Source organism: Urocitellus parryii, chromosome 9 (genome assembly GCF_045843805.1).
Source record: "Urocitellus parryii isolate mUroPar1 chromosome 9, mUroPar1.hap1, whole genome shotgun sequence".
Lineage (NCBI taxonomy): Eukaryota > Metazoa > Chordata > Mammalia > Rodentia > Sciuridae > Urocitellus > Urocitellus parryii.
In genome coordinates, this window is record NC_135539.1 from 131,160,892 (window position 1) to 131,178,094 (window position 17,203).

The following is a 17,203-nucleotide window of genomic DNA, read 5'->3' on the forward strand; positions in this document are numbered from 1 at the left end:
GATCTCTACTTTGGCTCAAAGGACACACCCTACTGAAAGCCAGGAAGAAGAGGGACTCACCTGTTGCCCTATTTACTGGCCTCCACAATGACACTTGCTTGAACTCTGCCTTTGCCCAGTGTCTCCCCAGTGCTGCCTTCAAAGCTACTGATCATGGCCCCCACTTCCTCCTAGTTGGGTTATTGGGCTCCCTCAGGGCCTTTCAACAGCTCGTTACCAAAGAGCATCTGACCCCAGCCTCTTTCCAGGACCCATAAAAGTCAAATTTTCCAGATATGAATTATGAAACAGTAAGGAAGTGCCCTAAAAGACATTTCATCACCCTTATCTAATTACCTGATGGTGTGTCTTTACTGGTGAAGAATTTACATATATATATATATATATATATATATATATATAATTTTTAGCAACAAAGATAAACGAGGGGTGGGGGCCAGCATTCTTGTGAGGCAGTAACTCATTTAGCAACACTTTACTCAGTTCTATCCCGGGCTTGAGGATACAGTGATGATCCAAGACAAACGTATCCCTACCCTGTGGATCTTATAGACCAACAGGGGGAAGATAAATTATTCAGTTCCATAGAAATAAATGTAGAAATGCAACTCCAGTAAGTACCAGAAATCAGAGGCACGTGGTATCGAAAAAGTATTAACCAGGGGATATGACCCACTTGGGGAGGTCAGGCAGGGTTCCACACCTTGGAATTCTGAGACCCTGGATGTTTGTCTTACCTTCCAAAGTCACCACATGAAATCTAGAGCAGGCAATTCACAACAGCCAAACTATGGAACCAACCTAGGTGCCCTTCAACAGATGAATGGATAAAGGAAATGTGGAAATATAATGGAATATTACTCAGCTTTGAAAAAGAATGAAATTATGGCATTTGCAGGTAAAGGGAGGGAGCTGGAGAATATTATGCTAAGCAAAATAAGTCAGTTCCAAAAAGCCAAAGGTTGAATGTTCTCTCTGATATGAGGATGCTAATTCATGATAAAGGGGTGGGGGCTAGGGAAGAATAGAGGTACTTTGAGTTAGACAGAAGGGAGTGAATGGAGGGGAGGGGAGGGGTACGTAGGTAGGAAGGATCTAGAATGAATCAGACATTATTACCCTATGTGCACATAGGGTAATAATCATCAGTGTGATTCTACATCATGTACAGCTAGAAGAGTGAGAAGTTGTACTCCATTTATGTATCATGTGTCAAAATACATTCTGTTGTCTTGTATAACTAATTAGAACAAGTTTTAAAAATCTAGAGCAGGCTTTTAAAAAGCTAGTTTCTCGGGCTTCCTTCTCCAAACGCCCATTTCTCCGCTCATAGCAAGGGCAAAGATCCTCAAAACTACCCATTAGAGAGTTCCAAGTTAATGGAAAATTTTGAGAAACATGAAGGAGAGCAGTCATTCATTGTTCAATGTCCTCGACTGTCCCAGGCATTATTCAAAACGATGAGCCCTCCGTTGAGTGTGTTTGTTCCTGAGGCATGAAGAGGGCTAGTGAGCCAAGAGGCTCTAAAATCACCCAAATGCCCTGTAGCTGCAGCAGTTTTACCGACAACATGAAGTTCGCTGTTGTGCCCGGCATTCTGAAGACAAAATCGCCATTTGCCCTCTGTGTCTTTAAAAGTCTTTCCTTCTGTTTTCAACTTCACTCCAAAGTACAATTTCAAAATAAGACCTAGAGGAGTGGTTGGTGGTGCCCTCCTCTGAGTCCAGCGCTGACTCAAGTCTGCCTCACTTACTAACTCGGAGAGTGCGGGCCTCTTTGGCCCTGACTTTCCTCCTGTGTATAAAGGGGGTCATAGAACACAGTGTCATAGAGCTGAGGTTACAAGAGTTCTAGCTCAGTGCCCATCACGGAGGGCCCTGGGGTTCACGGTCACTCCTTCCTCTCTGCAGAAGGGTAGTGAGTCCAAAAGATAGTAGGAGATGGCTCTGAACAGTGTGTTTACATGCCCTGCTCCCCAGGAGCATGTCACAGAGACACTTTAGGAACAGAGTGTTCTCTGCCCTCTGACAGTAGTTTTCCATAATAGAATGGGAGAAAATACCACCCGAAGCAGGCTCCTGTTTGCCGGGACACCACAACGATGAGTAAAAGGACTTAAAACTCCTCAAAAATATTTCTTGGGACTTTTCAATTTGCATGTGGGTATGAGCTTAGAAGATGAACGTGTCCCTAACACCTGCCAACAGCCGTCCCCTACTCCATGTCAAGACACCACTAATGAAGTGCACGGGGAAGCCAGACTTAAAACTTTCCAAGGCAGGTAAATTCAAGGCAAACATTTCTGTCTCTCTCCTGAGTGGGCTGGGCATGTTGATACTGGCACCAAGACGACAGGTATTGGGTAACGGCATGGAAATGTTGGCCAGCTGAAGCCAAGCTCTCATTCTGGGTGATTCTGTGGGAAAACAGCCTTAAATTCAGTTTTCAAAGTGGATGCTTTTTCTCCTTGTTCCTGTTCCTAGTCCAACTTTTTCAATGGGGGAAAAAATACTATTTGTACAGGACTAGTATTGTTTTTCCATAGATTTACAGCTTCATATGATTAAGTGCAGACCCTTACTAGGTATGACCACCCTATTTTCCTTTTGTCTTTGATTTATGTGAGCATTTATTTATTCACTTAGTCATCCCACAAGTTCATGCAGAGGGTTTACTATGTTCCAGACACAATTTTTGAATGAAAAATTTGGACACGCAGTCTGGCAAGTACATGCAAGTGAAGTTATGGAGAAAATGGCTCAGAGTGCTAGAAACCACACCTTTCCCAGAAAACTCAGCCTATGGGACAGCTAGACCTGTGTATGAAAAGGGAATACAGTCATTCCCTCGGGTTCCCCGAAGACACCAACATCCCTCAGTATCTGGAAGAGATTGATTCCAGGATCCCTGCAGATACCAACATGCACGGAAGCTCAAGGTTCTTACACTAATGCTGTAGCTTTGTATAGACCATGCACATCCTCTATATGCTTTAAAGCATCTCTAGGTTGCCTATAATGTCTAACACCTTGTAAAGGCTATGCAAATAGGTTATGTACGTTCATCTTATACCATACTGTTTAGGAAATAATGACAAGAAAGATATCTGCACATACTCAGTAGAGACACAATTCTTTTTCCATAGTTTTGATCTGCAGTTTATGAAATCTCCACGTGGGGAAACTGCAAATACAGAATGACAGCTATAATGGAATAAAGTAACCCTATGTGTTTTTGAGCATTTCCTTTGAGGAATTCAGAGAATGAATTTCATGCTAAGGGCAAATCAGTCACAATCTGGAACAGTAGACTATTTCATAGTAGACCCCATTCACTGCTTTATTTTTCTATGCAGGGCTGGATGCTAAGGACCCAGAAATATGGGCCTGACCACCACTCCCTATACTTGTTGTGTCCCCAACATTCGTGTCATCCTGACCTTCCACAGCCACCTTACCCCCTTGACTTATGAGCCTCAGTCCAGCAAATTTAAATGTAGTTCCACAAGAAGGTCACACTGTCCCCTACCTCTCTGCCTCCACACATGTTGTCCCTCCTTCTGGAATAGTCTTCGTCCTACCTTGCCTGCCCCCTAGATATCTGCTCCTTCTTCCAGTCTCAGTTCAGGATTCTTGTCCTTCAAGAAACCTCCCCAGGACCCTCTCCAGCCACTCCCTTCTCTCTGGCACTGGGAGACCTTGTCATACCAACACACCACTGAACTACATAGAACTACAGTTCTTGGTGTATGCACTTTTATTTCCTATTAAACCACGAAAAACTGCCTGTGCCTCAATGTCCTCAACAAAGTGATGTTTTCCATCAGGTGCCATGACCCCAGCACCAAGGAGATGCATAGCTGGAGTCTGTCGAACTGAACGAACCATGCAGGTATTTTATGGTTCTTGTAAAGTGAAGGATTTGATGAGAAAAGGAAAGACCAACCAATATTCGTTGAGCGCATCCTATGTGCCAGGGACCCTTTTAAGTGCTGGGGTTGAAACAATGAACAGCCTGGGGTCACGGAGACTGCAGTCTGTCCTTGAAGCTGGGTGGCCATGGACTCAGCTGAAGAGTCCACTGCTGGGAAGAAGAGGAGAACCCACGTCGAGATATTTAGCAGTCTTTATCATACTATTCTGGCTTTTTTTTTTTCTGAGTTTAAATGGGATGTGTACTTTTTATCTTTCAAAAATGGTAGACTCTAGTAATTCTGGGTTGTTTGCTTGAAGTGCATGTGTTCAACTTTGTTGCATGTGTTTTCTGAGGTTGTTTAACAAGCTGCCTCATTTGTGTGTGTGTGTGTGTGTGTGCACATGCACGCATGTATTGGAGACAGGGAAAGGCCAACTGTTAAAGAACACATTCTTGAAAGCTCCTTCACATGATAAGCCACAGAGCTAGGTAGATACAGTAGATGTCACTCCCCATTTTACAGATGGAAAAACAGGCGCAGAGAGTTCCAGCAAATTCATTAAGATCATAGAGCTCACTCTTAGAAGAGGCGTGACTCCTGACCTTGTATTTTTTATCTGATGAAAGGATGTGCTCAAGACCAAAATATTTACTGTTATTTTTGGCTGCAGTTGATTCCAGAAGCAGTGAATCAAAGCCGACCTTCCTGAATAGAGCCTGAACACTATTTCACCTTTCTTCTGGTCCCGGATGCAGAGGGCCACATTGAATTTCCATTGTCACTACCGTCCACTCATAGATCCTGGGGTGGTGAGGCCCTCCTGTAGGATTGCTTCATTCCGCAAGGCCAGTCCCCAGGCTGTGGCTTTCTCTGTGGTCACTCTGGCTGCAGTTCACCATGACCTCATGTTTCATAGGTTCCGTGTTTTGCCTTAGCATTGCCCTGCCAGGCTCTAGGCTGACTGTTTACATCGGTGGCATCGACCCAGCTGCACCATTAGGCAGAGCTGGGCTTCCTCTTGGGGCTTCATCATCCCGTCCTGTTCCAGCTTCTCCACCCAGCTCCTCCCTAGAGCCCTCGCTTCTTCGGGTGGACAATTGCCCTCGCGTTCCTGAGTCCTTGCCTCTGTTCACGTCACACACGGTCAAGACATGCAGGAAGCAGGAATTCTCTGCTGCACTGGAATAGAAAGTGGAGAATTTCAGAAATCGAGAGATGAATCATAAGTGAAAAGAAAATAAGCTTTGGGAGAGTTTCCAAGCCTCAGGTTCCACAGGTGTAAAATGGGGATAATAATAGCTGCTTGAAAAATCACTACGAGGACTAGTTCCATCTGTAAAATGTTCAGTTGCGTGCTAGAATAGGTTTTCCATAAGTGACAAACAAATTAAAACAATATATTTTCCTCTTTTTCTACAACATTTAAACTTTGGGCAGCACTACTCAAGGAAAATGAAAATAAAACCACATAAAAACTTGCACATAGATGCTCACAGCAGCATTGTTCTTAATAATTGAAAAACAAAAACATCCAAATGTCTACTAACTGATGAGTAGATAAACAATTTGTAGTTGTGTCCATACAATGGAACATTATTTAGCCATAAAGAGAAACAAAGTACAGATACATCTTATAACATGGATGAATCTTGAAAACATTATTCAAAGCGGAAGAAATCAGACACTGAATCCATTTATGTGAAAAACTCTGAATGGGCAAACCCATAGACATAAAGTAGAACTATGTATTAGGGAAGCAATGAGGCTGATGGGTATAGGGTTTCTTTTGTTTTCTTTCTTTCTTTTTTTAAATTTTTTTTTTGTACCAGAGATTGAACCCTGGTGCATTAACCACTGAGCTACATCCCCATCCCCTTTTTATATTTTATTTTGAGTCAGGGTCTGGCACTAGGTTGCTTAGGGTCTCACTAAGTTGCTCAGAGCCTCACTAAGTTGCTAAGGCTGGTTTTTGCCATCCTCCTGCTTCAATCTCCTGAGCCACAAGGATTACAGATGTGCACACCTCACCAGGCTTGGGGTTTCCTTCTGAGGTGATGAAAGTATTCTGGAACTAGACAACCAGTGATGGTCATACAAATCTAATATCCTTAAAACCACTGAATTTGAAAAATTAAAAAGTGAATATGAAATGTGTATCACATCTTAAAAAATATGTTATTTTATTTTATTTTATTTTTGTACGGGACACAGAAGTGCACACCTGTAGTCTCATCTACTCAGGAGACTGAGGCAGGAGAACTGCTCAAGCCCAGGAGTCCAAGGTCAGCCTGGGCGACCAGCAAGACCCCATCTCAAAATTAAAAATGTCTGTGCCTTAGTTTCTATACAATGGAACAAGATACAAATGGTGTGTGGGGGAGGTGTGTGCTTATGATCAATGGCTCCATGGTTCCTGCATCGTTCCCCCCAATACTGTTTTTATTGGTGGTCAAGAGACTTATTTAGACTTTGCTCATCCTGTGTGTTTGTCTTTCTTTTTTAACTGAAGATGGTATCTGTGTTTGTGAAAACAAAGAAGTGATATTTTTGCTATCCTCCCAGCCACACTTGGAATATTTAATTACTGAACTATGTACCCTGGGCATGTGCAGATGGATGGGCCTTGACTGCTAAGAGCCGAGATAATGTGGTCTTTGTGTTGGGTCCATGGTTTCCAGAGAGGCCCTGCCAGGCTGGAATATTTTCATAGCATTTTTAACCTAAAAGTTCTTGTAGGTTATAAATAGACTTTTATCTCTAAAACCTGGAGAGCTGGTTTCTCCTGAGACAATTGGAAAATCTAGCATTTCTGGGCACGTATTCTCACATGGCAACAATCAGATGGGGCCCGTAAGAGCCTACCTCGCACACATTAGCTCATACATGGTCCATTCCGCTGCTTTATGTTAGCTATGCTCGGCCTTTGTGGACATTTGACGGGATTGGAGGAAACTCCCCCTGAAAATATTCATTTATTCATTAGTCAAACTCATGAGCAGTGAGCCTGTTCTGTACCGTAAACTCTGTTAGGTCCTGGCACAGTTCCTCTCCTCGGGGAAGAGAGTCTGATGATAAAGAAATAGAACCAGTTAATCATAGTACATCAGCAAGTTCAAGGCTGGATACATGTGATTACAGATCTGGGGCATTCAGCCTAGCCCAAGTGATCTGGAGCGGAGAGCACTCCTCCTGGAGAGAGTGTTCCTGGGTCCCACTGGGGCCTTACTTAGCACCAGCACTTCAGTTCTTAACCAGGGAGGAAGATTTCCCGAGGAACTCCACCTCCACAGAGGGAAGGTAACATAATTGGGAAATCCACCAAGGAGGAGAGAAGGGGAAATGAAGAGTGGGCGCAAACAGGTGGGAAAAAGAATAAACAAGGGACAGAGGAGAAGAAAAACAGGAAAAAGAGGCACTTAGACAAACGAGGAACAGATTGGTCTTGTCTCGGCACTGCTCCAGATACTTCTGAAGAATTCTAAGGGTTTCAACTCCGAGGGAAATCTTGCTGAGGTCAACCTAAGCCAAACTTGTGGGGAGTTGACGAGTCCTTCCGTTTTTCTCGTTTGGTTTTCTGCTGGGATTTTTCTATCTTTTGCTCTGAGATGATCATATTGGTCATGTTGATGAATGTCCTTGACTGGGTAGAGAATCTGACGGGTGGTTCCTGGGCATCTTCTCTCTGCTGGACAGTCCTGAAGGAAAAACCCAGAGTAGAGGAAAGAAAAATCATACCTAACTTAGCTGATCATAGGACTTGAAAGGGCGTTAGTACATGACACAGAGAAGTTCTTAACACAAAGAGAAGAAAAAGATAGCTCAAAATCAAAAGTATCATGACATGGTTTGCTGGCATTAAGTTCAAGTTCATCCTGATTTTATTAAAATGATATTGGGTTTATGAATCGCTTGGTAACTGGACGAGCAGCAATGTTATCATTAGGAAAAATTCCCTCCATGCATTTCTAGTGTCAAATACCTCTGTTTACATCATGCTCACCCGGGATTCAGGTGCTATGTCTGTGATCATTTCTGGGATGAAAGAGGCACCATGAGGAAAGACATTGCCAGAATGAAAACATTTAACTTATTGGTGAGGAGGTTTTTCTGAGAAGCGAGTTTTTCTGATTTTTTTCATTCATTAGAAAGAATTGTAACTGATCCACTTGGTGGGATCTAGAAAAAGGTTTTTACCTTTCAGCCGCCAAGAACAATAAATAAATTATCACAGGATGCTTATAAATAATTTAGAACAAATGGAAATCCCAGCCCCTTAATTCATATTCACATCTTTAACCATATCCATGTCTAGTTTCCACCCAGCTGATGGGTTCTGGATCTCTAGAGCTCTACCCTGGCAGCAGGGAGCAAGAATTAATGGGTGTATTCGGCCCAGTGGTGGAACACACCTGTCCCCTGTCACATCTGCTTCTGGGCAGGTGTGTGTGTGTGTGTGTGTGTGTGTGTGTGTGTGTGTGTGTGTGTGTGAGATCAGACACAGGATGGGACTAGATGGTGTGAACTTTCTTGAAAATGCATTTCACTAACTGTTTCCATATGTGGAATAAGTTTAGGTGAAGTTCTTTCTTTTCTACACTGATGATTCTTCTTGCTGGATGAAAACAAGAAAACTTTAAGAGGGTTTGAAGACTTAAGTTGGAAAATTCACATAAGCCAATTTGCTTGTCATGGGGGGAGTTGTCCAGGCAGTGACTAACTTTGTTGTTCATTCCATCGCCATTCCCTTGAGCCTCTGGGGAACCAGGTTCTCAGGCAGCAAAGACCAACTGCTGTCTGGTGTTACCAACCTCCCATCAACCACAGTCCTGTTTTTCCGTAACACCAGAGGTCTAGACTTTCTGGGGAGCCAGGGCAACTGAGAACATTCCCTGGGGCTCCGTGTAGATGGAAGCGATCCGGAGCACCCTGTCCTCAGTCTCTGGGTTCCCCACACTTCCCAATGTGAGTTTAGCTCTAACAACCTCAGCTGGACTTGTGGCAAAAATAAACGAGTCAGTTCTAATTATTTAAAGTTGGCTATCAGTTTAAGAGCCAAGACGTAGGAATGAAAACTGACTTTTTGGAACAAGGAGAAATGTCAGTGATTTTAGGCTTTGCCAGATAGAATCTCAAATTTCTTTGGCTCAGAGTCATCCATAAAACCGTGCCATCCTGCAGATGAGCTTCTTCACTGGTGTCTGTGCACTTTCTTCCACCCGCCAAGTGACAAAGCACCTGTTAGCCTGGGATCTTCATCTGCCACCCACACATGCTACCGATCACATTCCTAGTATGTGTTTACCGTTGTCCTAATTGAATTTTGGAGCCAGGGCTCATGGGCCCTTGCTAACTTACACAGTTAGAGATGAGAAAGAAGGGGAAACAGGAACTAGAAGAGGGTCAGAGAGGAAGCAGATGAGCAGCCTCAGGGGGAGAGGTGGCCCACAGTTCCCTCTGGCACCATGTACCTATTTGGAACAGATGTTGTACCTGTTTGGAGCAGATCTTCCATTCCAGATCCTACTCCAAAGAAGCCAAGCAGGGGCTGATGGACAGACCATATCAAGGTCAGAGTTCCCCTAAAATTAGAAAAGGGAAACTCTTCAGTGGCTGAACAGTCCTGGCTCTCCCTGAAGGATATCAACCCAACATGATTCAAAGAAAACTAAACACAGTTCAAGAGCTGAGCTCTCCTTGCCCCCAACCCAAGTCAGAGAGACCCAGGGAAGAGAGAGGGGTGTGGAGTGTGAACCCCTCCAGCTTGGGAGATTTGAGGCAATGGTTGAGCAATCTTAGCCTCTCAGGAGAATGTATTTCCCACAGTTTGGAGGTGGAGAAGTGCAAGATCAAGGTGCTGGCAGGTTTGGTATCTGGCGAGGGCTTGATCTTACGCTTATAAATGGCATCTTGTGGCAGGAGCAGAAGCGGTCGCATTGCCCTTGAGGTTGACCTCATGATCTCCTAAAAGCCCCAGCACTTAACACTATCAACCTGGGGATTCAGTTTCGACACAAAGTTTGGGAGGACACGCTGAGACCACAGCGGCACGCTTGTGTTTTCACGGACAGTGGCTTTCCAGTTTGACTAGTGACTGTAAATCACTTGCAGATCATCCCTCCAGATGGTCCCTCCATTGATTTGCTTCAAGGAGTCATCGGCGACGTCTGTTCACTTTCTGGATCTCTTTCCTGGTCTGACAGAGAAGAATGGCAGACCCCAGACGGCTCATTCTTCATGGGCCCTGGATGGAGCTTTCAGGCTGAGGGAGGAGCCAGAGTGCCTCAGCTTCTCCCAGGGCGTCCACACACGTGGGTGCCCAGCTTGCTATCTCAGTAGAAGAATCCACCTCGGCCACAGAAGCTTTTGTGAGCAGCTGCTTGTAGAGTCTGTGGCAAGACAGGCACCTCATTGTTGTGCTTTCTGGAAGGCCCTGAATATCAAACCCTTAATGTGATCCTGCTGTTTCCCCCGGGGAGCTCGCATCTGGGCCTTGGGTGATTCTCTCTCCAACCCTCTGAACAGCCCAGAGCCTGCATGTTTCCATCATGATGTATTCCAGCGGAAACACATTTTTTTTTTTTCCAGAGGGATTAAAAGGCAGCAGTCAGAAGCATCTGTCTGGATTTCTACAGAGTTGCCTTTTGCCAGGGGAGTCAAGCAGTCTTAGTGAAGGCTGCAAGTCTTTCTCATGTCTGGGGTGGTCCAACACTGCCTTTCCCCCTCTGGGACTTCGAGTTGGATACTGCACATCAAAGACCAGTAGGGATCCCTTCTGCCCACCGCACCTGGAGGAACTGCTCAGACCCACGGAAGTTTGAGAACAAAGAGAATCTTAACAATTCAGGGAAGTAAACATAGAGGACATTTTCTAACTCAATCGAGGGAGTGTTTTCAATCTGTGCTCCTGTTTTTAATGAGACACATGCATATTCCAAGCAGCTAATTTCCAAGGATGTTTGTTGACAGTGGATACTTTGCAGGTTTTGGAGTTGTTGAATCTGTGCTCAGGAAAATATATTTCATCTAACAAGACCAAAGTTTTTAGATGGATTAGGAAATGCACCAACGTGGAGGGAAGGCAGAGAGAATTTAAGTCCTTTGTAATGAAGAAACAGCTGCCAAGAACAATAAATAAATTTCACACGCTGCTTATAAATAATTTAGGACAAATGTAGAATTCTGATAGATTTTGGCTAACATGGTAGTCAAGGTTTGGTTTTGTTTTTATTTACTCTTACTCCTAATATTTTGAGTGAAAAATAACATGCCTTTGGGCTAATTCTCCGTTTCCTGAATTGCTCTACCTGCTTCAAGTCGTGAGACCTGGGGTTTGATGCCCACGGCACTCTGTGTGGCTGCCTGTGACACTGGACATTGGCAGCTCGTTGCTGTGGATGAGATTCTTGCTGACAAGCTGTGCTTCCTGGTCCAATCACAAGTCCCTCCACATTGCTTTCTGGACTTTTTCTACCTTTTCAGTTGCTCAGTACTCCTCCCTACCCTGTCTTTGTCCAAAGGTGCTCACCTGGTATCCCACCACACCATCAGCATCCACAGCACCATGCTCTGGGTCTCTGTAAGACTCCCTCCCTCCTGGGCCTTGTAATGAGAGCAGCTGGTTCTAATCCCATTTCAAGAAGAGACTTGAATGCAGATCAAAGTTGGCCAACTAAGTCACCTCTTAGTGAGTGTTGCTAACATGACTAGTTTTAATCAAAAAATCTACTTTACTAGGTAAGATTTTTAAATATTAGTCACACATCTCTAGCTACCATTTTTCTGTCCTTTCTACTCAAGTTACAGTTTCAAGTTACTTGGTATTTTACAAAAATGTACCCCTATACTTGGAGTTCTGTGCTTTGCTTAATAATTTTTTTTTCTTTTGAACATTCCTGGACACTCATTTTCTTAAGGATTTTAATTACTTTTTGAGTACAAACTCAAGGGAGAAAAAGCAAAAACGCTATTGCAGACTGGGTTTTGCAAAATCCTGTTCCTGACATTGCCATATATGGATAAGTCCTCGCTGTTCCCATATCTTCTTGCCGTTATCAGGGCAGGTGCTAATCCTGATATCTGTCCCTCCCTCAAGGAACCTGAATTACCAATAAGATCTGAGCATTTTCTCTGCCTTCTAAAGGTCTCAGTGACCTCTTTCTTCCCAGGACTCTTCCTTTTCTGTTTCCCTCCCTCCCTTCCTCCATTCCTGCCTCCCCCCCATCCAGTTTTATTTAATGCTGAACTTCTAGCATGGATTTGAATTTTGTGATGTAATTTGAAAATATTTTTTTGTTTTAATAAATGAGTTAAACCCCTTTACCAGTGATCTGTTTGTTAAATTTTAAGGTAGAATAGTAACAAGTCTAGTATACATTATTCAAAGGCTTTTGAAAGATTATTTTGTATACATGATGGTAAATTTAATCCAAAACAGACAGAAGAAGATACCTTAGACTTTGGTTTTTTTATTGGGAAATACTATTTTGATTTTCTCCTGATATTTATATCATGAAAACCGTACAGATGAGATATTTTGGTGTGACTTGAAAATTGACTTGGAATGAAAACAAAACTGAATTATTGCTTAAATTGAGGGTAATTGTTAGTGAAGTTAAAAGGTAGAATTTACATCTTGGATAACTGAAAAGTAAAACAAATAGAAAAGTTTCTAAGAAGACTCATTAAACAGCTCTAGGGTAGTACATGCTTCTATTGTAAATGCTTCTATTATAAATAAGCGATTATTTATTAATACAACCACTTAGGGTCATTCTGTAATTGACTGAGCCCTGTTCAAAGACCTAATGACACAAAGATGCTATTTATCTTTACCTTTCACTTCAGAAATTCATTGTCTAATTTGGACCATGAGGGATTTATTTTCATATACATAATTAATTTTCCCCCAGAACTGGCTTTTCTCCTTTTAGTTAGTCTGGGGTCTTTTTGATTTCCCCCTTTCTTTGGATGACATAACTAAACTAAATTGTGCTTTTCTCATGCAGGGCAGCCACTGATCACAATGTGGACAATACCACCGAAATGTTCAGGGAGTGGTTGAAAAACGTTCAGAGACTCTATCACTACGTGGAGTGGAGGCCGATGGATGAACCCCAGTGAGTAATGAAAGCAAACCTCGCAAACTCATCGCCCTTCCTCCTGGGCAAGTTCTCCAGCCATTGGTGTTTCCAATCTTAAAGACACATGTGATTTTTCATTGTCTTTCATCTCTGTGTCCTAATTACATTTCTTCCTTGGACAGATCTTCATAACTCCCTCTTCCTTTTTATCCCCACAGCTGCCAGCCAAGTTCAGGTTTTCGTTAGTTCATAAATAAATTACTGCATTGGCATGTATTTTTAAATATTGCTGTTATTTATTGATATATTGAGTATATACTTCTTATGCTCGAGCACATCTTAGTTTTTTCACTTAGCATGTCTTGGCAATTATTACACTATAATAATTAAGGAGCTTCTTCATTTTTTAGTTGCATAGTATCCATTGTATGGAGATACCATAATTGTTAAGCTAATACCTTACTGATTGACATTTAGATTATTTTTAATCCTTTTTTTTAAATTTCCAATCTTAACCATAGCAATTGATTAACTGCTTCTGTCTCCAAGTCATTCAGACTGTCAGACCAAGTTCCTAAAACACAACAGAGTTGTCTCATTCTCTATTTTGGGGATTTCAGTGGATCTCAAGTGCCTATAGAACAAAGTTCAAACAGCTGAGTTTTCTATTTAAAAGTCCATAAAGTTAGTATGTTTTCTGCTTCTTCCCAAAAGAAATTCTACTTTATCCAGAATGTTCCTTTTATTTTCAACTCCCAAACTCTTGCTGACATCGGTCTTAGAAGTGTCTATTCTTCTTTGTAATTGGCTCTTATGCTAAATTACATCTACTACAGAAAGCTATTCCTAATCTTTCCAGTTATTAAGATCTAGCTTTCCTTCAACAAATAGATTGCTTATTTTGTACATCATTCTTTTTGACGCAATGCAAGTAGCATTGTTAATTAATTATGCAACTTTTATATTTTTTTTCAAAAAAATTATAAGGTCTTTGGCAGGGGCTAGATCCTATCCCATGCCAATGCTATATTCTTGTCAGGCACTAAATTAATACTTTTTGGATGAATAAGTGAGTGAATAAGACCAATAATAAATGTATTTAAAACCTACTGTTGTAAATGCTCCTAAGACCACTACAATTCCACCTTAAGAAACTGCACAAATAGAACTGAATGAGTTGCCTGAATTTCTACCCAAGATGCTATTTATTGAAAGTCAAATTTGTATAACAACTATAATAAATGTCATTCCAGAACAAATTTCTTCTTTGTTCTCCTAGTCACTCCAATATTTAATATAGATCTCCCAAGTGTATGGTTTGTATATTAAACAAAATTTAAAAGTGAAGATTGAATACTATAAAAATTCTTAAACACCCATTAAAGGTTTCTTACAATGGCATTTGGCCTAATTTTTTAAAAATTGCACAGAAAGACTTTGTGTGCTCATCTTGCATTCTGGTAATGTTCTCTGTAGCTGGATTTTGACTACACACATTGTATGCCAATATCAGAGTGAATTATATTAGTGAAGGCCTTATTCTTGGTAATGTATTCAGAAAAACAGGAATTCCACTGATTTTCATAGAAGCAGGAATTGGGGAAGACTTTCGGGAGAACTCCTGTGCTAGACATGGTTTTATTAAATTTATTTGTATAGTTCCAGACTCTTTGTGACTTTTCAGCATCCATGTCCATAGCAGTTGAGAGCTTTCTGAAGGATTCCAACGGGGTACTGACCCACTTACTTGCCCTGTGGCCAGCGGGAAGTCTTGGCCTGGCTGTTCTATGCATGCTAGTAGAAATCCCTGGGGCATGACATGTCTGCCCCATGACCTCACTTTACCTGGGACAAACTGATGTGCCAGCCTGTATGAAATCATTTACTGAGATTCCACCAAATAAACTCAACCTTTGGTTTTCCTGGCAAACTCATGTCTACACTGCAGCACATCCAAATTTATGTGATGGCAGGAGGTTGAAAAAAGTACCCAAGAACATGAATTTGGGGGTTCAGCTGCCTCGGTTTGAATTTTTATTTTGCCCTTATTAACTGTAACAGTGGGCAAGTGACTTACCTATACCGGTACCCTCATCTGTGAAATGGGGAGAATATCAGGACTTACCTTCCATGGCTCTTATTAGAGCTCCCTGAAATATTTCATACAAAAACTCTGATGTTATGTAAGCAGTTAGTTTCACTCTCTTTGCTCCTGTTTCTTTGTGATATTGAGATGATAACTATAAAAATATCTCACTTCTAGGGTCGGTGGAGGATGAAACAAGTTAGTAGATATAAAGATTTAGGATAAAACCTGGTTTTCAGCAGTCAGTAATTATAAGCTATTATTATAATTCTTTTAGGTCTTATCCTGATGAAATTGGACCAAAGCACTGGCCAAGCTCCCGGTTTGCTCATGTCATGAAATTGCGACAGGCAGCTCTTCGAACTGCGAGGGAAAAATGGTCAGACTACATTCTGGTAAAAGCAGATGCCTGATTTCTTGACAACTGTTATCTAAAATGTGTTCAAATCAGTTGTCCAAAAACTAGGACCATTGGAACAATCAAAACAGTCTTTTTTAGGGGACACCGCATCCCCCACTAAAAGTTGAAAGGGAAATTCTGGTAACTGAATATTGCAATACCTAGATTTCATCGAAGACCCTCTCTTGATATGCACAGCCAGGGAGTGAGTGATCAAGAAGACTCCTGAACTATTTAGTCTTTCATGTAACAGGCTTAAGAAACTCTGAATATTTTAGTTCATGAGGAATGCTATAGGCAAAGCAATAGAAATCATCTTAACTTTGGGGAAGAATTCTCAGAATATGAGAAAATAATCATATACAAGGAGATTAGAATGAACACCTCCCAAATCATTCCCTTTTGTTCCTGAGTGATTGGGGAATGGAGTCTCTTCTTTGTTCTCCTTCCTGGTTGCTCCCAATTTTGTTGGCCTTTCATGGGGAACTTCTCTCCGGGAAGAGGTCACCTCCCTTGCCTTAGGGCTTAGAGAAGTGTCCAAATGCTGGACTTGATGATTAGGAATCACTCTTCAGTGAACCTCTCAAGCTGCAGCCCTTCTCCCTGACAACAGCCTTTTTTTCTCCACAAGTTCTTTAGGCAACTGTTTTCCAGAATAACATTAGGAATTATACTAATAAAGCAAAGCCAATATCGTTTTATTTCATGTATGAACATCTTCTTTCACTAGACTGTGAGTCTTAAAGGGGATGAATATTTTTGACCCATGTCCTCCCCAGGCCCTCAATCACTCCAAAAATCAGCCTAGGAATTTGTTACATACACTTTTAGCACAAAAGTAGAAATTTTCATAGGAATTTTCCAGTTGCACCAGCCATATTTCTTATATACCTGTTTAAACATCATTGAAATACACAAATGCTAAACTGTAGAATTTTTGGTAAATAGACTGTCACAGGAATAAATGCTTCTGACTGTTTATTTTTTAATCGTGGTGAAATATCCACAACACAAAGTCTATCCTTTTAGCCATTTTTAAGTGTACAATTCAGTGTGATCATTTCTATTTTATGGTAGAATCTGCTACACTGCCTCTGTAAGTGAATGAGTGTGAACATGAACTTTAGCTAAGAATGTGAATCAGTGTGAACACCGACCTGTGCTAAGCAGCCTGGGCTATTTGGTTAGCCCAGATACGGGTTGATACGATGTACTTAGAATGAAGAGTCCTCTGATAGCATCAAAATAGCATTGGTAGATTTGTTCGGGGCCATTCTGGCATGACTGTAGAAAAGTTGAATAGGTCTGCCCCTCTGTACCAAGAGTGGCCCAGAGGCATGCTGGGATAGGCACTCTCCCTACCCCGACTTGGGGATTTTTTAAATTAATTTTTCCCATTGTGAAACCAACATAAGAACACTACAGAAAAACTTAAAAAGAGTTTTTGAATGACTCTTTAAGGGCCTGGGAGCTGTTAGTATCTTGTGCTTAAACCACTAAGCTGGGTATAAGTTGGGTCTGGGCCCAGTCTGGCAACTTCAGTTCATTGCTCGGCAGTTTACACAGAGCTGAACACATGGAAAATAGACTTCTCCGATTTTGACTGAGTGAAAGTCACCCAGCCGCCATGGGTTTCACTGAGGAGCATATGGCTCACTGCCCATTCCATATCTCATGATGCCCAGATGAGCCGGGTTACTCTAGAACCATTACTGAAAAGT

General features: G+C 41.9%; 1 protein-coding gene across 1 annotated transcript in view; it reads left to right on the top strand.

The window, feature by feature from the left end:
• Colgalt2 (collagen beta(1-O)galactosyltransferase 2) overlaps nt 1-17,203 on the top strand; it is a 95,305-nt gene that overhangs the window by 42,700 nt on the left and 35,402 nt on the right. The window contains exons 2-3 of the mRNA XM_026392856.2: nt 12,922-13,032; nt 15,360-15,477. Coding sequence (XP_026248641.2) covers nt 12,922-13,032; nt 15,360-15,477 — 229 coding nt within the window. The remainder of the gene's footprint in view (nt 1-12,921; nt 13,033-15,359; nt 15,478-17,203) is intronic.